The sequence below is a fragment of the Paramormyrops kingsleyae genome, chromosome 7 (genome assembly GCF_048594095.1).
Source record: "Paramormyrops kingsleyae isolate MSU_618 chromosome 7, PKINGS_0.4, whole genome shotgun sequence".
NCBI lineage: Eukaryota > Metazoa > Chordata > Actinopteri > Osteoglossiformes > Mormyridae > Paramormyrops > Paramormyrops kingsleyae.
In genome coordinates, this window is record NC_132803.1 from 28,835,963 (window position 1) to 28,852,717 (window position 16,755).

The 16,755-nt window shown below is 44.8% G+C and overlaps 2 protein-coding genes across 3 annotated transcripts in view; both read left to right on the plus strand.

Moving 5' to 3' along the window:
• The first annotated feature begins 2,097 nt into the window (after positions 1-2,097).
• On the plus strand, positions 2,098-7,200 carry LOC111853996 (glutamine synthetase-like). The gene is made up of 7 exons (XM_023831529.1): positions 2,098-2,266; positions 2,489-2,650; positions 3,685-3,693; positions 4,044-4,190; positions 5,217-5,344; positions 5,907-6,106; positions 6,846-7,200. The coding sequence occupies exons 1-7, from the start codon at positions 2,098-2,100 to the stop codon at positions 7,198-7,200; spliced, it is 1,170 nt and encodes a 389-aa protein (XP_023687297.1).
• Positions 7,201-7,996: 796 nt separating this feature from the next.
• The window catches only part of arrdc1b (arrestin domain containing 1b), a 35,218-nt gene continuing 26,459 nt past the window's right edge, over positions 7,997-16,755 (plus strand). Inside the window, exons 1-5 of one of the 2 annotated variants that reach the window (XM_023831512.2) lie at positions 7,997-8,076; positions 9,053-9,183; positions 9,451-9,631; positions 10,670-10,808; positions 10,917-10,989. In XM_023831512.2, coding sequence (XP_023687280.1) covers positions 8,060-8,076; positions 9,053-9,183; positions 9,451-9,631; positions 10,670-10,808; positions 10,917-10,989 — 541 coding nt within the window. In that variant the 5' untranslated portion in view covers positions 7,997-8,059. Of the gene's footprint in view, positions 8,077-9,052; positions 9,184-9,450; positions 9,632-10,329; positions 10,483-10,669; positions 10,990-16,755 lie in introns of those variants that run through there. The other variant, XM_023831513.2, reaches the window with a different exon arrangement.

Genomic DNA, 16,755 nt, shown 5'->3' on the forward strand with positions numbered 1-16,755 from the left:
TTGTCATAGTTAGCGTTAGCATTTTTCCCATTGAAATGAATGAGCGGTCCCCATAAGGATATGTTTACCCTACATGTGTGTGTGTGTGTGTGTGTGTGTGTGTGTGAACATAAGAGTATAAGAACATAACAAATTTACAAACGAGAGGAGGCCATTCGGCCCATCAAGCTCATTTGGGGAGAACTTAACTAATAATTCAGAGTTGTTAAAATGTTATCTAGCTCTGAGTTAAAGGAAGCCAGGGTTTTAGCTTCAGCTTACACGCTGTGTAAAGAAGCGTTTTCTTAAATTCAGTTCAAAATGTTCTCACGCTAATTTCCACCTAAGACCACGAGTTCTAGTATTTAAACTAATACTGAAGTAGCCATTTGGCTGAACAACATCCAGACCTGTTAGAGTCTTATATACTTGGATCATGTCCCCCCTTAATCTCATTTGCTGGAGGCTGAACAGATTCAGCTCAGCTAACCTTTCATCATAAGACATTCCTCTAAGACCAGGAATCAATAATCAATCAATGTGTGTGTGTGTGTGTGTTTCTGTGTGTGTGTCTCTGTGTATGTGTTTCTGTGTGTTTCTGTGTGTGTGTCTCTGTGTATGTGTTTCTGTGTGTGTCTGTGTCTATGTGTGTATGTGTTTGTGTTTGTGTGTGTGTGTGTGTGTGTGTGTGTGTGACTGCTTCGCTTGCTAATCATTGTCAAACGGGCTCATCATCTGTGTCGCCCAGTCATCTCTCCTGGGGACCCTCTGAATCCAGACAAGCAGCTCTGGATGCCCTTAAAACAAGGAGCAGACTTGCTGTCCCTTTGCAGAGTGGCTCAGCCCTGCAGAGTCTCAGTCCTGGTCGGCTGCTGCCTTCAAACGCCAGTAAGTTACCTTCACCTTTGTGGCCAAATGTTAATCTAGAGATGCTTTTAGTAATTAAAAGGTATGTTTAACACTAACATTGTAAAATGTTAATTGCAAATGCCTAATGGATAATAATTAAATTTAGTTAAAATATGAGAATAATTGTTAAACTGCTTTCTGTATTTACTGTAATACTTTTACAGGATTATGAAAAACATTGATCATTAATACTATGTGGAAAATAATTACAGTAAAATAGATTCTTCTGACTTTCATAGTTCAGATAGTTCACCTAATTTTTATTTGTAAAATACTTTCCTGAGCTTTCCAGGTGAATGACATGAATGAATATGTGATAAGGGTAAACTTCGTGATTTGACCTTGACCAAAATTTAGAAAAGAAGGATCATGAATTTAATGTGTTTTATGTGTCAGGTGCACTAATCCATACAAATCCTGCTGAAGTCAGAGCTGAACGTGTCGAACTGAAAGTATATGAGCCCCAGCTGCAAGTCTCAGCTTCATTCTGTGATTTATAGGAGGCTTTAGTGACATACATTACAGTGGTGACAGGACAGGGCCCCCTCCCCTATAACAGGTCGGTCGCGTGCTGTGGGGATTTTTGGCCCAGAGTTCCAGGCACCTGTACCATTGGGCCCTGCTGTGTTTCCTGAAGTGTGTCACTGACAATCTGTTTACTCTTATGCAGGATATAATGGGACAATAATGTGACATAACACCATACCGACCAGCTACCCCCCACCTGCATATGTCAACATTCTACAGCAGGGGCTTCAACAGGGATGTTTTTTGGGCAAATAAATGTACACTAGTTTATATAGTGTGTTCTTAATTATTGGCATTAAAACCAGACCCCTCCCCTAGTAAAGATTGAGCCCCACCCCTTTCATAAATCTCTAGCAATGGTCCTGTTCTGCAGTCAGAATATACCTTGGTTAAGCCTCAGACATTCATTACAAAGTTTAATGAACTGGTACAGTTTCAAAACAACACACTAAATAAATTAAAGAAGCTTAATAATCAAGAAAATTTAAACCATGTTCGGTTAAAAATTAGAGCGTGCTGTTTCGGCATCCAGTCTGTAAACAAACTGATTCGGAACGCCCCAACTCTACAGACCAGGCCAGAAGCAGGACTGGGTCTCTTCTGCTGAGAGTTAGCCAGGTCTCCAGCGTGAACCTGGCACACATTAGACCATTGCTGTCCATGTCTCTCTGCAGAGCTGCCATGTCTCCCGTGTCAGCCAGCTCTCGCCTGAACAAGAATTTGCATCAGCACTACAGGAGCCTGCCGCAGGGCGACGTGGCCCAGGTGACCTACGTGTGGATCGACGGCTCCGGCGAGACTTTGCGCTGCAAGACGCGGACGCTGGAGTGCGAGCCGCAGGGCATTGAGGGTAATGGGGCCGTGGGAGGCAAAGAAACCTTTACAAAAACTATCCACTCATAGCATGTGATTTATGAACTTGTGTTCTTGAATATTTTCAACAAAGCAACAGCAGCGACGTGTCTACTTGGGGTTTGAACTGGTTCAAATGGGGGTCAGTGTCTCCGTACACAATGCCTGACTGACTATCTGCTCATTATCAGATGTGATTATCTGATTATCTCTGTGGTAGACCTTCCGGAATGGAACTTTGACGGCTCCAGCACATACCAGGCGGACACCTCCAACAGTGACATGCACCTTGTCCCTGTGCGCATGTTCCGCGACCCCTTCGCTTTGGACCCCAACAAGCTGGTACTGTGTGAAGTGCTGAAGTTCAACCGCCAGCCCGCAGGTGCCATTTCTGAACCCATCGGCTCCTCCATCTCCTGATAGGCTCATCTTGTCTCTGTTGGTGTCCATAGTAACGTCCTCAGTAGCCCTCTTTGTGTGTTTTTCCACATTCTTCATTAAATTCACTGAGTAGTTTCATTTGAGATTGATAGTCTAGTCTACCTCATGGCCCTATAACTGACTCATTTCAAGCAGAAGATATTCAACCTCAGTTTTACCCTACGACAAAGAGGTCAATCTCTGTGCTATGTTTTGTTTGGCCCACTTGATTTCTCAATTTCCACAGATTTTTTATGATGTAATTTAAATATCCTATTTTTTAACAATGTTTTATTTGCTTTTTCTATACTTTCTTTATTTCCTAATATCTTTAATATTTCGTTTACCTCCCCACTTCTGAAGCAAACTGAACTACCCTCCACAGCCCCAGTGTCAGTCTGGCCAAACAAAACTCCCCCCAGTTGAAAGCTGACAGATCGGTTCAATGAGACCGACTAGGGCTCCCCAGACTGGCTCATCTTGTAAGGCAGCTTCCACTTTGGATCCATTTTCTGTGGATGTGGCAAAATCCAGTGAAAGACCAATACTACCTCATTAAGCCTCGGTGCAGAATCAATTGTCAAGGAGAGATGTAGTCCATTATTGTGTCAGGCCCATTTAAAACCTTTCAGTGTCCATAGCCATTAGGAATTATTCTTGTCTTTCCGAATAAACATCTGCTCTACTATTCATACCCCTACAGCCATATCATATGGAGAGAGGATAAAATCAATGGGAACTGCAGGCTGCCTACAGTACATTTGACATGTATACTGTATAGATTATATGTGAGGCCTTCATAGTTTTGTACTAGAATGTGAATCTCTTCCAGAGACATGTCACCGTACCTTTAAATAGACCATGTCAAGTGCTGCTGGAATTGTTTTTTGGGTGTTGTCAACAAGGAAATCTATCATTGCAGTTTCCAGCAACCTCAGGCTGATTTACGAGTGGTTTCAAAAAGATGAACCATGTTAAACCCATGTCACATCCTAGTTGTTCTGGGTATACAGCACACAGCTGTCAAACCACCTACTAAGAGATGTTCTTCATTAGGTTTCTGATTAATTTTCCCTCCAATACATGCTTTACAGAAAATGCTGACCTGGCAGGAATCTGTCAATCATGGGCACAGCCTCTATACCAGGGTTCTTCAAATCTGGACCTCGATTCCAAAACCAGGCCTTGTTTTCAGTTCTCCCAGGTAGTTAGTTTAAAGATTACTGATTCTGATTGGTCAGAAGCTTCACACCTGACTGACAGGTAAAGGATGGCTGGAAAACTAGCAGTGCTCGGACCTCGAGGACCATGATTTGAATAACCCTTCTCTATACCTTCTACGCTTTTTTGTGCAGAGACCAACCTGCGAGTCAGGTGTCGGAAGGTGATGGAGGACGTGCAGGACCTGAAGGTGTGGTTCGGCATGGAGCAGGAGTACACTTTGCTTGGGGTCGACGGCCACCCCTTCGATTGGCCGCAGAACGGGTTTCCGGGGCGACAGGGTAAGCCCCCCCCCCAGCAGGGGTCTGTGAAGCACAACACACTTAAAGCTGATTTATACTTCTGCACCAAATCGACACCGTACCGACGTACACCCCCCAGAAATGTAACTACACATTGCAGTGACCCAGACCGCAACAACTGTGACTGGTCCCCTTGTTAACACCACACTTCCTAGTACGCAAATGTTTTGTTGCTGTTCATTTCCAACTGGGGGTATTCTAGGTGAGACAAGTTGCATTTAGCTTGTTGGTAGACTTCTGTTTTTACCACGGTTGCAGCCGCTCATGCTGTTAGAAAACATGGTTGCATTTGTTTACACTAAAACTTCACCATATTGGCAAATTTCTGATATCGAAATGCGATTTTTTTTTGAGCATACAAGAGGGCACATGCAGCGGCAGTAAACGCTAAACAGATTTTTAAACCGATACTAGATAATCTTGAAAAGGAACAGTCATTAAAACTGGAAAGCTTGCTAAGTTTTGTTTCCTACATCAGAGTAAAAATGTTTTAAGAAAACTGTGCTCAGCCAAATGGTGTTTTGACAGTGTAATTGTGGAGCAAGACAAACACACCAGCACAGAAATATTAAGGCTCGCAACAGCATAGGCCACTTGCGTTGGCTATGGTGTAAGCTCTGTGTAGGCTATGGTGTAAGCTCTGTGTAGGCTATGGTGTAAGCTCTGTGTAGGCTAGATACCGAAGTGTAAATCAACCTTTAGATGGTAAAGTTCTTTTGAATTTCCTGACCCAAAGTCTAGTGCTTGATTTCACAAACAAACGTGAAGAAATAAGTTAGCAGCATCTTTCTAATGTGCTGAGCTTTGATCACCATTTCTGATTGGATAAACCTTCGGAGTTAAACCAATCTGGCGTACTCTGGCTTCAGTCTTACGCAGCCGAAAGGGCGGGTATGTGTCCTAACTTAGTACAGGATATAAATATCAGTTCTAATGCAATGCCACACCACGAGGAGGCTACACCTTTGAGATTTAGGGTGTCCAGCTTCTCCTGCGCTCCCCCAGGCCCGTACTACTGTGGTGTGGGGGCAGACAGAGCCTATGGTAGAGACATCGTCGAGTGCCACTACAAGGCCTGCCTGTATGCTGGGATCAAGGTCGTCGGCACTAACGCAGAGGTCATGCCCTCTCAGGTAAGGAGCTGCCGAGCCACATCCTACTGCTGTATCTCCATCCACTGAGTGATCATATCACTGCTGGCCCTTTGATCAAGACCCTAAGCCGCCGATGCTGGCCGGCCCTCCTCTCTGACCTCAAGCTTTCCTCGCTTGTATGTCTCTTTGGACAAGAGCGTTTGCTAAATAAATGGAGATGCAAACCCACGGTCTTGTGCGTTGTTTGGCATGGCTGGTATGGTTGGCGAAGGCTGTGCACATCATGTCCAAACAACTGATTAAAGTGGCTTACATAACAGGAATGTAAATCATTGACGTGGCTTAGGAAATGAATGTTTACCCTTTGCTTGTGAAAAAATCCTATTCATTTTAGGAGGGAAATTCTCTTCTTTTGTTAGAGGTTGTATTAGAGCATTCTGGAGAATTAAAGAAATGCAATGTCAGTTGTGGGACGTCAGTCTTTTCCAGGCTGTGACTTCATCCCCCTCCTCCCACTTATTTGCCCTCTTTCATGGCCCCCATCTTCCTCCATCACTGTCCTGTTTATGTCCCGCCCCGTGTTCTGACCGGGGGCCTACAGTGGGAGTTCCAGGTGGGCCCAGGGGAAGGGCTGGACGTGGCCGACCAGCTGTGGATGGCGCGGTTCCTGCTTCACCGCGTGTGCGAGGATTTTGGGGTGGTGGCGAGTCTGGACCCCAAGCCCATCACGGGGGACTGGAATGGTGCAGGCTGCCACACCAACGTCAGCACAGAGGCCAGCAGGGCCGAGGGGGGGCTGCAGTGAGTGTGGAGCTTCGGGGAGTGCATACGGGGAGACACACACACACACACACACACAAACACACAGATATCCTAGCATAATGCATAATAAATGCACACCCAGACCCATATACAAAATCAGGGCATTTTTCCAGTTGGCTGATGGGTTTGTGGGCTGGCAAAATTTATCATGGTGCCCCCCCTCCCTCTCCACTCAGTAAAACTCATCAGACAGAACCCCCCCCCCCCCCCCCCTCAAAAACTGGTAAAAATGTTCTGTTTGTATGTGTGGTGGGCCAGTCCTGGCAGGCGTTCTGAGCTGATTTCTATTCACAGTCCAGAGCAACGCACAAAACATTAATGTGCATATTGTGCAGACATTAAAACGTAGCGCATGTCTCAGGAAGAAGATGTTCCTGGATCCACAAGTAAGGGCATTGTTTGTTTAAGTAGATTTATGGAGTCAGTTAAACCTGTCTGTCAGGACAGGACTGTTGATCTGCCATTAGGCTGTCAGACTGGAGGACTGAGGTGGAGATGGGGTGGAGGTCTAGGGACCTTAAGCAGTTCTTACAGGGCAGGTTTGTGCTGTTTCCCAGTTGCTTGGCTACGTTTGCTAAGCAGGAACCAAACATAGTTGCGAACTCTGCGCCGTGACAACATTCACACACATATATGAGAGAGAATCACTCAAATTCATTGCAGCAGATTTCAAACATAATGAGCTGTAAATAAAAACATGATGCCCCCAACAAAAAAGGTATATGGAGGAGGCCATCGAGAAGCTGAAGGAGCGACACGCCCAGCACATCCGTGTGTACGACCCTCGCGGGGGCCAGGACAACCTGCGGCGTCTCACGGGACTGCAGGAGACGTCCAGCATCCACAGCTTCACGGCCGGCGTGGCCGACCGCGGCGCCAGCGTCCGCATCCCGCGCCAAGTGGGCCTGCAGGGGTGGGGGTACTTCGAGGACCGGCGGCCCGCGGCCAACTGCGACCCCTACGCCGTCACCGAGGTCATTGTCCGCACCTGCTTCCTGGGATGCCCTGGGGGGGGGGACTCCCCTGAGCCGGGGGCCCGTCTCCTGCACCAAGCGGGATGGTTGGAGGCCTGAATATTTTTGTATAAACCACCACCTTTAATAACCTCGGGAGATGTGATGTAGTAGTTTCGGCATTTCCCACAGATGTAGATTATTGCAGGTATTTTTAGCTTTATTAAGGGAATATATTTCTTTAATACTTGTATTCCGGGCTGCAGCATACCCAGGAATTCTGAACCTGTTGACAAAATGTCACCAGCCCCCCCAGTCATATTTCACATATAATTTTACATATTCACAGGCCCGGTCAAGTGCTGGGCCCCCTAAATCTACCTGTATCCATGCCCCCCCCAATGCCCCTGATTTTGAAGGTAAACAATCACACTGGCTTGAAATTGGACCAGCTGAAACAGAACACTTGGTTTTGAGTTTAAATACAGAGATGATGTCAAGAACAGGCTCCAGATTCCATTATAAGGAAATGTTGTACATCCATCCACTGTCCAGGATAGACAGGGTCCTATTGTCTAGCTTTATGCTGAACAAACTTACTTTAAAAATGGAATCATTGTAAAGGATCAAGCATTCTCATATCTTTTATTTAATGTTCAGGTTGTTTTCAGCTATTATGTTGACTGTTTTGCAGGGTCTTATTACAGCTGTGTTTCCAAGATAGAAGGCATTTTTAAAATAAATGGTGTTCAATTATAGGCTTTTATGCTTCTTTTTAAATTAAACATAACATAAAGAGTCACAGTCTGCCGTTCTGGTGCATGTTAGACCGGGGACACGAATCAGTGTAACAACAGAACGGCAGCAAGAAATCGGAGAGTGATTTTCCGGAATTAACTATCGTCACCAAACCGTAATTAATTTAACCCAGCTCTCCTACGCTGTATCCCTGGGGAAAACGTGATAAACCACAAAAAACATGGTGGTCATATTGCAGTGAGTACTGTAACATATCTCGACTGCTTCCATAAAACGCATCACGTCATAAAAATGACATCATCACTCATCCATACCCCAACCACCTACCCCGGTTAGGGTTGTGGGGGTCAAAGGTTCAGCGTTTATTTGTAATCATTAGTGCTCGCTGCTTGGAATTAGGTCTACTGTAGTATTTTTAAATGTTACGACAATGATAAGAGGTACCGGGGTTTTCTCTGAACACCTGAATCTCTGTAGAATCAAACAGCGTTTGCGCTCACGTTTCAAAATGAGTCTAATGTGCTTATCCAAATCACACACAAAAGACCACTAGATGGCAGCAAGGGCCTGTCAGGTTATAAGCTAGTTCCGCCGGTCTCTTTGGTGTCAGCGCTTATAATTTGTAACCATGGAAATTTTGCACGTAATACAATTTTTCTTGTCTAGCACCCAAGTTCAATTCAATCCAATTCACTTTTATTTTTAAAGGGCTTTTAACAAGGGGCAGACATAGTATTGACCAATACTATTTAATCAAATAAAGTCTAATTTACACAGAAGGGCCAACAATGTAATTGAAGATTAAAAGGTATATTCTAAACAACTGTAATTCTGATATAATTAGTTAATTCTGCTATATGTGTATGCTGCCTTTTGGCATCCAAGATGCAGCATCTAAACACCATATGAAGAAATTGTATTTTTATTTTGATAGTTATGTATATCAATGTTACATTTTGCTTGCTAGGCAAGGTGCTGTGAAATATTTAAGCCCTTTTTACCCCACGCTTAGTGAAATTATTACAATAACCCTATATGTAAACCCAAATCTGTTAAAATTAATGACATTATATGTTGTAATAAATCTATTAAATGCTATAGGACTTTAAGTTATAGTTAATTTAACTGACCAAAGAGTGCTGAAACTAAGGAACAGCAGACAAGACCATAAGATCTCATTTAACTTCAGTCTGTCATTGCCATGGTTACACAGTAGCCAAGCAACAACCGTGCCCATTGTCCTGGAAATGCAGTGGACCCCCATCTCCAGACCTCAGTCCCTATATGAGAACCAGATGACAGATGTGACACACGCCATCGCAGGAGATTCTAGCCTAATTGATGGTATTTCTCTATACTTTTAATCAGTTTCTTCTATCAGACCCATATTTCTGACCAAAGACAAAAATTGGTCAATGACGAGACTTAAGGCCGAATCGTTGCTGGTTCCAGTCTCTGGTGGGACGGTGGAGCTACTCTGGGTCATTTTCACAGAGTACTTCATATGAAATTGCATCATATATAATATTTTCAGCCAAACAAAGTTGTGAAATGGCTCTCAGTGTTCACCGGAGACCTCTGATTTCCTGACGTTGTACTGATGTTGTCCAGAATCATGTGACTTGGCCCACGTCAGACGTTTTTACTGGAGCGTCCCATCAAGGCAGCAAATTGCTGCATTCCTGCCAGCTGCTCCATATCAGGCGAGTCATCAGTGCCAACAGGACAATTCTGGAAGACCTAAAGGGCTTTGCCAATTTATTTCTGGCTGCATTTTCTCCATCTTCTCCAAGTGAGTATCTGAGAGAACACAGGGTAGATCCCCAGTGGCTCTCCTTGAAGGACACCATTTGTGCACATTTCCTTCACCCGCTCATTTAAACAATGAACAACATTGACACTGAGAAAGAATGTTGAACTTGATTACATGGGGGGGGGGGGGTGCTTAGATTTAAACTGATTGTATTGATTCTGAGTGTCGGCTTCAAACCTGGACCCCCCCAGTCCTGATTCTCATTAAAACTGTAATTTAACGTCGTATACAAACCCTGCTCATACTGCTGCCCAAGTGGAAATAAAATACACATTCTGATGGGTCGAGCCTGCATACAACAGATATATTCAGCAGTTAATATACATGCCTGTCCCTGTAAGCCAGTAAAGGGATTCAAGGGGGCTTTTACTTTGACTACTGGGCGTGACATCATTGTTGTAAATGTAGAGGATGGCTGAATGATCTCTGAAGCAAGTTAATGTTAATCCCTCAGTGGAGCATGGAGCAGAAATGAACAGGGAAAGGCACGCTTTGTGGGAGTCCGCAGCAGCCATGTTGGGACTTAGCAAGTGTCATCTTCTGCAAGGAGCGTTTAGTTCTACTGACAGACAGTAGAAAAAAGCTGTCAAGTAAAAAAAAAAACGCTCACATTTCAGTTGTTGTATTTACATTGGAGGAGAGTAAAACAAATTTAGCTTAAAGGGAAGTTCTTGGCATCCTGTCCAGGGTATGCACTTCAGTTGTGCCCTGTTCTGCTTTGGAAAAGCTCAGGATCCTACACTCAGGATCAACTGCTCCAATTACACACTCTGACCAGGCCGTGGAAAAGATCCAGCGATGTTAAAATTATTTATTATTGATTATACGGCGTGAGTGATCAGGCGAGCCGTATTAACGTTTCTTGGGGAAAAAACTCTCATTAAGTGCACAGTTTTACGCTGAGTGTGGTATTTCACACGACATGGGCTAAAACTGAAATATTGAGCGGGGGTATTAACGTGAATCATCCTCCGCTTAGAATAATTGCAGCTTCTTCCGAATGCTTTTATCTTGCAGACAAGAGGGATCACGCCGCAGGAGGCGTACTGGAAACGGAGTGAATCGCAGCAGCCGTGAGCGCAGCAGACGAGGCAGTGCTCCGGTCCGTATCGGGCGTGACGTCAGGCCGTGGGAGCCGCGCGGGGACCGGGAGCAGGTGTGTAGCGGCGCTGCCGTGCGCTTTCTTACCCACAGCCGTACCTCCACCGCTCCAGACGACATGGGGAAGCTCCAAGAATTTGATATCGCTTTTACCAACAACAAGGTGGTGTACAGTCCTGGAGAGTCCATATCGGGAACCGTGAAGATCACAACTAGCCACCCTCTGCAATGTAAAGGTAAGGGAGGAACGGGTTTTTCCTTACCATTTATCTGCGATTGGTACTATAGTCCCCGGATTGTCGCCCCTTCGCTTCTCATGGATATTATATGCTGAGGTAGCAGTGAGGAAAGTTTAATTTGTGGGATACGGAGTATAAAGGAAACATGTCAGTCCTAAAATTGCGTTTAGTTCATTACAAGTTTTCTTTTCTGACATCTTGAGTGAGGCTATGGATTGCGTTCGGCTGACAGATAGAAGTCTTACATAGTTTTGAAGCGGAGATCCATCTGCATACACGGAGAAAGGGGAACCTTTCGGCACGTATGTGGCTGCGCCTTCGAGTCCGAGAGAAACCGCGTCTGTTTGAAAAATAAATGTGTTCAGATTATTACAGGGGACATTTAGTGTCCTACAACAGCGTCCAAGAAGGGTGACATTCAATACGGATCGTGCCATTGTGGCATTCAGTTGATACATGCTGTATTTTTCCTTTAAACCTTTATAGGCATTAATCCGACTTGTGTATGTGTTGAAACAATTACCCAATTCCACTGGCGTAATTGCCATACAATTTTACTTATATGATACTATGGTTTAAAAAGTGATGCATAGATAAGCATATACACTTCAACAGGTGTATGGGGTCTGTGCCCGAGAGGACAAAATCATCCTCTATCCGAACACATAGATCGAAATCAACGATATAGATTTGGGACTTATTTGTAATAGTGTTGTTAATGTTAATGTTGCTGTTCATCTAAACGTGTGCATTTCCTGTTATCTAAGCAGCAGAGCTTGGGAATATGTAAGCAATACATTTCCTTGTTCTCGGTAAAAATAGATCAAGAACGTTAATGGGCAGAACAAATGAATGAGGCACGTTTTGGGCTGAATTAATGTTAGTCACGTAATCCGAGGATAAGGGACTAACTGCGTACCGGAATGACGCAACAAACAAAGCCGCAGAGATAAATGTTGGATCTGGAAGGAAGGTTAGACATGGAGCAGGTATGCTTCAGAGCAGCTCAGGTTTCCACAAAGGGCGTATTGTATGCAGGGTTTCACTCCTGCCGGGAAGTGACCCGGCTGAACCCGAAACTGCCCCGCCCCGTCCACCTTACAGACTTCAGAGCGCTGCGGAGCCGATCGCAGCTCCTCCCTGGACTGGGACGTGGGTTTTGGGTTTTCAGGAAGACGTGGCCGGCGTTGCAGTTCTCTGCGGCGTTTCTGAAGTGTGAAATCCGACGGGTGCTCAAAAAGGGTGTATAAGTTTCATGTACGAATTACTCATCAAGCCGCGCATGATTCAGCTCATATGATTCTGTTTTCGTATACATCCTCTCCTGTCTGTCACTCAGATCCGCTGAGCGTGCAGGAACGATCTCGGCGGTTTGTTTACAAGGAAAAATGCAATGGGTTAACACCCATCTCTGGACGCAGACGCTGGTAGATGATGACCTTTCCTACCGCTATAGTCTGCAAGTCTGTAGTATACAGGTGTACATTATAATATGCGGGTAGCCGATCGGAAAGCAAGATCTGACTTTGGTAGGCATACTGTTAGTAAGTTTAAGTTGCTTAGAGCAATATTAAGAACGAGCTGTTGTTGAATTCTGATGAAAGCAATTTTAGGCTTGGAGAAGTATTCATAAATTGGCACGTGTGGGGAATGAGTATATTCAGAACGCCCTAGCAATTCCGTATGAAACCTGAATTTTTTCCTGCAGTTATAATAAGTTGCACCTGCCAAGGTAAACTCGCTTGTCAAAGTTTCAGACGGTTATCTTCTTAAGCGTGCGCCATAGTTTATACACAGTAAATATTTTACGTTTCATTCTAATTCCTGTTTACTGATTTAAAGTGAATGTGAAAGCTGTCGCATTGGCTTTTCTGTGAAAAGAGCGTCAGGTGTTTGTTGACAGTTTTTTCTGCTTTTTTTTTTTTAAAGATATTTTATTATTGCACTCGATAAGCCTGCTGCGCCACGGTCGCTTCACGCTGGGAGGGCAGAAAATCGGAGTGGAATAATTAATTTTTTCTTGGCTGGCTGGTCTTCAGGTTTGCCAAGGCTGAGGTATGCAAACACAGCGACTGTTGCCAGCCGTTTGTGGGAACAAGTGCATCTGACTACCTGTTTGTCTGTCTGGAAAAACAAACAATAAAATGTGTTTTTTACTAAATCTGGCCCTAAGTATGTTCAATCGCGTAATTTCATTAAATTTTGATAATTTCGAATCTGAGATATATTTTGCTCAGTAAAAAAAAAATGGCCAAAAAACCTCAGTCATAGAGTGTTTTATCTTTGTTTTGAACAGTTTTTTTCCAAGGCTCAGCTTATTTGACCCAGTCACCTTTCAGATAGTCTGTGTTGGCTTTGCCGTGGACAGAACACGCCAATGGTGCCTCCTATGTAACATATGTAAACTGTTTGATAGGGAGGAGTGCACACCTAGGTCGGAATTAATGCTAGTTTATAATGTCTACTGCTGTTAAAGTTGTGCAAAAAGTACTCCTCTCAATATTACAAAAGCAGTTGCCCATTTGGGATTATAATGGCAACCTTAAGGTCACAACGTTAATATCTTCACTGCCGTGCCCCACCCCATCATACTAATAGGGTCAGAATTCCTGTCAGATTATAGTGTATTCAGTGTCTGGGGTTATGTTCTGAGGGAACAAAGGTCTATGTGTGCCATGGATACTGAATACGCAGGTAATTCGGTGCTCTTGCCACTTTACATATTGGCTGTTTTCAGAGGTCGACCAGTTGAAGCCAAACGCTTGAGACTGGACAGACGGTTTGCCAGCTGTTAGAAGAACTCTGGCCGTGATAAACACAGAACATTACGGCCTATTTTTAACCTACATCACATCTGAAGATCCAGGGTGAGAGTTTTAGTTGCTTTGGGTGTTGCTGAACCTTCAGCACATGATCTCCCTGATGCCTGATTTGTCAGTGACTTGTAGTTCTGGTGATTACTGGTGGTCACTTACACTTTTGACCTTAGTTATGTTTGTATGTAAATTATTATTAATCGGATTAGTGTTTGACTACTAGATTATTATTTTTTTCTGCTTAAGACTTGAGATGGTCCATATTCAGTGGTCTCCAGTGGGCTGGTTTTGACTGGTGCTTTCCTCCTGGACTGCTGGTATCTTGATGTTAGGGACGCTCACTGTTGAGAGAACCCTGAGATGTTTCTTTTCAAGGTTCTTCTTGATTTGCCACATTATGTTTCCACACCGCAGCAAACCCTTGTAGATACTAGCTGTTGCTTTTCCGCCAGCTAACGACCGGACTTGTGGCCTCTGCCCAAACTACCCCTCCCTCCGCTTTGTGTTTCTGGGCAACAGTCTGAGTCCATGCTAACATCTTAGCTTTGTGCTTTTAAAAGCTTCTGCTTAAGCAGATGTCACAAGAGCCAAAACCATCTCCCCAGAAACTGAGATTCAACTGACCTGAAATTGGCTCCATATCTACCTCCCAGACCTCTGCTGGCTGAGAACTGCCTTTCCCTGTTCTACCTCTGAAACGCGTTGGCTTTCTACCAGAATAACGATGGTGGCCTTTTGGAAATGATCCTCGCAACCGTCTACATTTGCATGAAGCTGCTAGCCGCTCCCCCAAACGTCACAAGAAGTAAAGAACATCACAGCCGTGCTAATAGCCCCATAAAACAGACCACTTCTTAATAACAAGGGCTAGTCCGTGGCCGACCTACAGTGGGTCGGACATATGAGGATGTTGTATAAATGTTTACCCCGGGCTGAATGTGAGGTCACCGTGATCGTGTGCTGGATAAATGGTTTGGATGGTGGATGGAAGCTTGGACAAGGGGTTTGGCAGCCCGTTGAATGTCAGTCCTGCTTCATGCATGTGTGAGGTTGTTCCTTCCAACAAGCATAGCGTTACTCACTGCGTGTGCTGCCTTCCGCTTCTCCTTAAACAAAGTTAGTAACGGACCGCGTGAGTCACGGACGATGCAGTTGTTTATTATTATTATTTTAGGTTGGGTGAACTTCTGCTCAGATGGAGGAGTGACTAAGCCCCAGTGGTGTGGGATTTCCCTTAAATGTCAGCTTGTAAGCCCTACCAGAGATTCCAGTGAGATGTGCAGATCCAGACGTGCGTTAGCCTAAACAAAGTGCCACGCCTCCAGACCGCTGTGGTCCCAGAGGCCAGTAGTGTTTTCTACACACATTAAACTCACCTATGCTAGCAGTGACACTAGTGACCTGTTTCACACACTTGCCCTGGGGTGTTAGGAATTAATTCCACCATCACTGTTTTAGGTATGTGAACTGCTAGGCCTACATACTGCCTAGGCCTACATACTGCCTAGGCCTACATACTGCCTAGGCCTACATACTGCTAGGCCTACATACTGCCTAGGCCTACATACTGCCTAGGCCTACATACTGCCTAGGCCTACATTCTGCTAGGCCTACATACTGCCTAGGCCTACATACTGCCTAGGCCTACTTTCGCATCAGACGACCTGGATCAGTTTTAATACATTTTTTTCCAGCCCTTGTTTTAACAGGCAGCCCACAGAGTTGCTAATGAAGCATTTAAATAATTTAACATATATTCTTTCTCTCCTTTTAATGTCACAGGTAATTAACGCCCCCCCTGTCCTCCCCTATTCCAACACCATCAAGCCCAAAATACCCAGGGTGCAGTTCTGAAATTGCGAGAGAATGGAGGGATGGGTCCCTGACTGCCTGGAACTGGCCTTGTTCTGGTTGCCTTTTGTAGCTAACCCGCCCCCCCCCCCTCCTCCCACCCAGCACAGCCTTCCCCCCCTGGGGGGCATAACCTTCAGTCCATTCTATCAGCTCTGTCACGCCCGGTGTGGCTAGTCCTCTTACGAGCTCGACTCTGTCCATCCACTTTCAGGCATCCAGAGGATAAAGTGCTGATGGGCAATAGGTGGGGGGGCACGGGGGGCTCATTCAGTCACGTCACAGGCAACTTGTGGCCTCCAGGCAGTCAGTCGTGGCAATTTATTATCTCCAGCTTCTGGGTGGAAAAAAAAGTCACATCGATATTCCGTTTAGATGATTCAGTGTTTCTTTATAATCTCATTTTATTCATTGCAAATTCAAACTGTGAAAAAATGCTGAATTCTTTGCTGAATTTTCACATTTCGGGTGACTCCTGTGGGTCTGGAATGTCTCTCTTAGCAGTTCCAGCGCGCTACCGCTTAGCGTAATGCCGTTTTTAATCATCGGTCGGAGGGGTTCGTCTTTCCGGTTCCTCCACCTCTCCACCCGGCGTCCCTGCCAATCAGTTGCTAATTTCAGAAAAAAAAAGAATCTGACATGGAAATTGCCACAGACTCTAAAGTTTCAGCTTCAGCTTTATAGACTGTATAAAAATACACGATGGATCTTTAAGTCTGTCCTGTACAGATCACAGTAATTATCCAAATGGCTTTTTGATGCATGGATAGTTTTGTTTCTTTGCCGCTTGAAAGACGTGATGATTTTACATCAGCACTGCATTCTGGGTAAAAATATCTTTATAAAGAAGTGAGTCTCTAGATAAGCTGACTGTAGGGCCCAGCATCCATGGCGTGTCCTGATCATTTCAGATATAACAGGACGCCAGATGTCTTCTTAAAGGAGCTGCTCCTACGCTGTGTGGCAGGACCATCGGCTTCACCGCGCTGGCTCTGCGTTCACGTGGTCCCTGCTGAATAAGTGAAGGTGGATGATTTCAGCTTTGTTGCTAAAATTGGCCTCCATAAAGGTTAACCACGTTCCTCCCCCATTTCAT

What these genes read in the sequence shown, in the direction of transcription:
- LOC111853996 (XM_023831529.1), top strand. Translation starts at nt 2,098, where the DNA reads ATGTCTCCCGTGTCAGCCAGCTCTCGCCTGAACAAGAATTTGCATCAG. An exon ending in CGAGCCGCAGGGCATTGAGG is followed by an intron (nt 2,267 to 2,488) that starts GTAATGGGGCCG and finishes TCTCTGTGGTAG; the next exon opens with ACCTTCCGGAATGGAACTTT. An exon ending in CAGAGGTCATGCCCTCTCAG is followed by an intron (nt 5,345 to 5,906) that starts GTAAGGAGCTGC and finishes GGGGGCCTACAG; the next exon opens with TGGGAGTTCCAGGTGGGCCC.